Source organism: Lottia gigantea, assembly GCF_000327385.1.
Source record: "Lottia gigantea unplaced genomic scaffold LOTGIsca_259, whole genome shotgun sequence".
In the NCBI taxonomy this organism is placed as follows: domain Eukaryota; kingdom Metazoa; phylum Mollusca; class Gastropoda; family Lottiidae; genus Lottia; species Lottia gigantea.
The window spans coordinates 83,614-88,762 of NW_008708791.1; the positions used below are offsets into that span (position 1 = coordinate 83,614).

At 31.2% G+C, this 5,149-nt stretch overlaps 1 protein-coding gene across 1 annotated transcript; it reads left to right on the forward strand.

Moving 5' to 3' along the window:
* Positions 1–2,436: 2,436 nt before the first annotated feature.
* LOTGIDRAFT_175255 (hypothetical protein) lies at positions 2,437–3,676 on the forward strand (the record flags this gene model as incomplete). Its single annotated transcript, XM_009055887.1, has 5 exons — positions 2,437–2,473; positions 2,608–2,632; positions 3,017–3,123; positions 3,330–3,446; positions 3,636–3,676. The coding sequence occupies 5 exons, from the start codon at positions 2,437–2,439 to the stop codon at positions 3,674–3,676; spliced, it is 327 nt and encodes a 108-aa protein (XP_009054135.1).
* Between the last annotated feature and the right edge of the window lie 1,473 nt (positions 3,677–5,149).

Sequence of the window (5,149 nt, forward strand, 5' to 3'; positions counted from 1 at the left end):
GCTTATCCTCCATGATCTGAAACGTTTTTCCTATGAATCGTGATCAGGTATATTATTTTTATTAAACAGATAGTTGATTAGTTAAATAAGAATTGATCCAGTACAACCTTGATAATTGACATCTTTGGATGGTATTAGGTCATAATTCCACATAATAGGATTGAATTAAGACGCTGATCAGATCATGAAATTTATGAAAAAAAGTAGTTGAAATCATTAAATATTTAGGTAAAACAGATAGGGTTATGGGGGTAAGATGAGAGGAATTTTATTTTTATTGTTTTTGTGTGCTATGGACTTGTACTTATACTACTAACGATAAAGTAAAATTACCAATTGGATTTATGGGTTCAAGTATATTTTTTGGTATAGTTCTATGCATAAGTAAATTAAATTGCATTAACGACAATGATTCTTCTTCCTCAGAAGGATTACGAATATTAACTTTAAATCTTATTCCATTAATAGGTTCTGTGTTAAGGGGAATATTGCTTTCTTTCTCCGTATACTCATTTAACTCTAATGCTCTTATAACTTTTTGGGTAGAAAGGTTAATTATTTTAGTTGTTGCTTATTCTTCGTAATCGAGAATTATAGTCATTTTTAGAAGTGGATTTTTTGTTTTACTTACAGATATATTTTTACTTGTAGAAATATATTAGTAATTTATGAAAAAAAGTAGTTGAAATCATTAAATATTTAGGTAAAACAGATAGGGTTATGGGGGTAAGATGAGAGGAATTTTATTTTTATTGTTTTTGTGTGCTATAGACTTGTACTTATACTACTCAGCCGTTAATTTTTAAACGCCAAAAATATTTCGTATAAGTTCGCTATGCTTTGTGGAAGCTGTTATAAAACTATTGTACGGATTTGAGTAAGATAAACGTTTAATTGTAGAGAAATGTGTCTCTTTTCCAATTTATCGAGCCATTATAACGTCAAATACCAAAACTAGATCAAACTGATAAAATGACAATTAGTGCTATCCGTTTTTAATTAACCCGTTTAAAATAAATCCAGTTTGATCAAGAAGATATATAGATATCAATAGCACGCTTTAGAAATATTTTCAGGTATAAACTTTTAAGCCGAATACCCATTTAAGGTACGACCTGGCTCAATTTTTTCAGGTCCTTTTCCTCAGAATAATCGAATTCCACAGGGTAGCATATTATCCGTTACCCTGTTTTCCATAAAAATAAATTCCATTACGTCGTGCCTTAGACGGCTCTCTGTATATGGTAGGATTCTACAAACAGGCAGACGATCGAGCGTCAGTTGCAGCTTTGCTTACGAAACATTTGATTTTTCGAAATCCAAAATCGTCTGCATGCATTTCTGTAGAAGAAGAGGTTTGCATCTTGATCAAGTGCTACGCTTGGCCTATGCTGTAATTCAAGTTGTACATTAATTTAATTTAATAATTTAATTAAGCTTTACTTTCGTCCACACATCAAAATAATCAAAACCAAATGTAAGCCCTCAACATACTGAGAGTGTTATCCGACACTGACTGTGAAGCTGGCCGAAAGGACCTGTTCCGGTTTTTTCAAGCTTTGGTTCGTTCCGATATTGTGTTAGGGGAAATTTTCAATATAGCCACTTCAGCTAAGGTCTAAAGAGTGGCCTCTCTATCATTCGTCAAAATAATATCTAGAACTAAAACTGCTTTAACCAATAAAATTTCTGCCATCTACAGCGTGTGGGAGAGTGAAGAAATTTGATTGGTTAAAGCCGATGTCATTAGATAAATACAAACTGAAGGCATCTAACACGATTTTGGCTGTGAAAGCTATCTGGGCCGACTGGATAAATGAGTAAAGAGGTCTCATTCAAGGTAACCAGACTTTCACACTTTCTAATTCATTTCATTGTCACGCAACAAACAAATAAATGAGCTCTTCGACCAGAATTTGTTTACTGCACTAGATTTCCTTTGTATCCTGTTTGAATCTGAAAGCCTTTAACATTTGACTCACAGTAACCCTCTAAATATTCTTAAAGGGATGCAGTTGACTAAACATTGGCTTTACCATCAAATAGAGCTCAATTTCAACTATATGTATAGTCTCTATCTTTACTTTATCACCTTATAAAGCTTCATTTTAGTTATCTTATTGTCTTTATGTTTACATCAGTTTCCAGTTATCCGTATAGCTAAATATTACGTTCACCATCGCTTAATGCTCAATTTCAGCTATCTGTATAGCAGAGGGGTAGCTTCTTTCAATTAATTTTTGTCTTACATTTAAAAATCGAAAATCAGACTTATCCTGACTCACCCATAACAAAATAGGGATTAGCCCTTTAACTAATTAACTGACAGATGTGAGCAGAGTATAAAAAATGACAAGCTGATACTGTGTCTGTAACAATATAAATTAACTGTTCACAACAAATTTCTCAATTCACTAGTTACATTAACTGAAAACTATGTTGATTACAAACCTTGTACTATGTTTGCTTTTTGGTGAGTTTGTTCGGTATTTTTCTGATTTTTTTCTATTTTGTTTAATAGTTTTATGCCATATTCTAAATATATATATAAGTTAAGTCACAAGTAATATAACATATTCATTTCCAAATTATTTGACTTTATTTCAGCATTCAGTTCAGCTTCTCCAAATCTGTAAGTTATTTTTCTCAGATTTCACAAAAAGGTTGTAGCAAAAAATTATATCTTGATTTATGATCAGTTTTAATTTCAGAATTTTTTGTTGTTGTTAAAATGCAGATCTGAATATTTGGTTCCTGTTTTTTCTGTAGGTTACTGAACTTGTCATTCATGATCTGATCAGCGTTTTAATTCAATCCTATTATGTGGAATTATGACCTAATACCATCCAAAGATGTCAATTATCAAGGTTGTACTGGATCAATTCATATTAAACTAATCAACTATCTGTTTAATAAAAATAATATACCTGATCACGATTAACAGGAAAAACGTTTCAGATCATGGAGGAAAAGCGTTATCTAGTTGATTCATTGCGAATATTCTTAAATTTTTTAGGTTCGGAACTGGAAGAGTAAGTAAAATATCTTATACAGTTGCTGACAAAAATTCAGATGGAAAATTAGATCTCAACGAGTTTAAAACAGAGTTAATGAAATACAATTGTACGTATTGCTAAATACTTAAATATAATATCTACATCTGCATATTTCATACCCATAAGTAATGGGTAGGTGCAAGATCACATGGCAGAATGTAATGTCATACACCTGAATAAAATATGTCTGTCATATATCAGAGTGTAATGTCATACACTTGAATGTAATTCAATAAACCTGAATGTTATGTCATATATTATTTTTCATTTCAGCTGATAATACATTGTCTCAGTCAGAATTATCCAACAGTATCATACCTTGGTCATATTTCCAATCCAATGGAGATGTGTCAAATTTCTGGAATGCATTTCATACAATAGATAAAAATTGTAAGTATACATTAACGTACAGTATATCAGTCTTTAGAATGAAAGTCTAATACATATATGTAGTTTGTCTACAATAATATACACCTATATATTATATATGATCTCTAGTTTTGTATTTCGTTGTTAAGGATTAGGACCAATTTTTTATAATCAAATTTTGAAATTTCATTAATTTTTTTTTTTTTTTAGATGATGGAAGTTTATCCTTCGAAGAAGCCAGATATCCCTAAAAATTGAAGAGAAAAATAAACTGTCTGCATGAAAATCTTTTTATGATTTTTAATTGAAAAAAATTGCGATTCATACCGCCTGGCAAAACTTAAAGAAGCGTGTCTGATCAAAAGTCCTGCCGTAGCTTCCTGCATTATGTTGTATAGAATGCAGCTGCATTTAGGGTTTTTGTTAGGAGCTGAGAGCCCTACACCTGGACAATTCTAAGCACTGGCTCTAGAAATTTTCTTACACTGAGGATTCGAACCCAAAACACATAATCAGTTAGCTGACTATATTCCCACTCGCTTAATTTTAAGGATTGGATCAATTTTAATGTACCGGTATTAAACAAAAGAAATGCTTTTACTATAGCAAATTTATATCAAATTACGCTGTCATATCAATATCCTGTGATTATTTGTTATGTATGGGAATTTCAACTCGAAAATGGTTGACCTACCAAGACTCTTCAGTTGATAAAAAAAACATTGAGAAATTACTATTTATGAATATGACCAATTCCCCACACATAAAAATATTTTGGTAAATTTAATTTGCTATCAAAAGAACAGGAAGGAGTGTCAGACGTCTACGTTAATATATAAAAATATGTGAATAATTTTGCCTTCATATGCGTTAACGAGTTAAAAATTGAACACCGTTTCAAGAACAAGGGCAAAAACTCATACTTAATATTTATATTATTTGATTTTCAATAAGGTTCCACCTTGGGTGAAACACAAACACTCAAACCAAGTTTCGCCAAATTTAGTATTTACAAACAATAGTGAACGGACGGACATGGGTGGCGCCAATATACGCCCCCTTTAATGCGGGCCAATAAAAAGTATATTTAAAATATGTGACTAAAAATGTATTTTGTACCACCAGTGTTATTTGCCAGACCAGTATAATATATAGTAAGCAGACTGAATTAATGATATTTATCATCATTTGTCCGTTGGTATAGCAAAAATTTCTTTTATTTTGTACTTTGAAGTTTCAAATGAATCCATAGACGTGGATATAATCCTTACTGGATATATTATTCATACATGAAATGAAATGCAATAATGAGCATCAGCACCAAGCGGGCTATATAGCTCCAGAATACGTTTTAAATAATGAAAAAATCTAAAACAATAAAACACCTATCAATATCACAGAAAGGTCACATAGTGACACAAAAAAAACAAAAATAAACGATAAAAACCATATCACAGAAAAAGTCATTTAATGACTACAAAAAAAACACTAAAAACAATATCACATAATACACCACATGGTGGTATTAAAAACAAAATATTTAAAACAAACAATGACTAATCTATTTAAAATTTAAAATAAAGACCGGCTTTTTTTTGAAAAAGCCACAACCTTGTCATAAAGAGAAGGTTGCGCAAATAGTTGATGTAAAGATCCAGCACGGTAGTGCTAGGATCTCAAAGGTTTGAGATGCCTGCACTCAATCAGAATGTGTTTCACTGTCA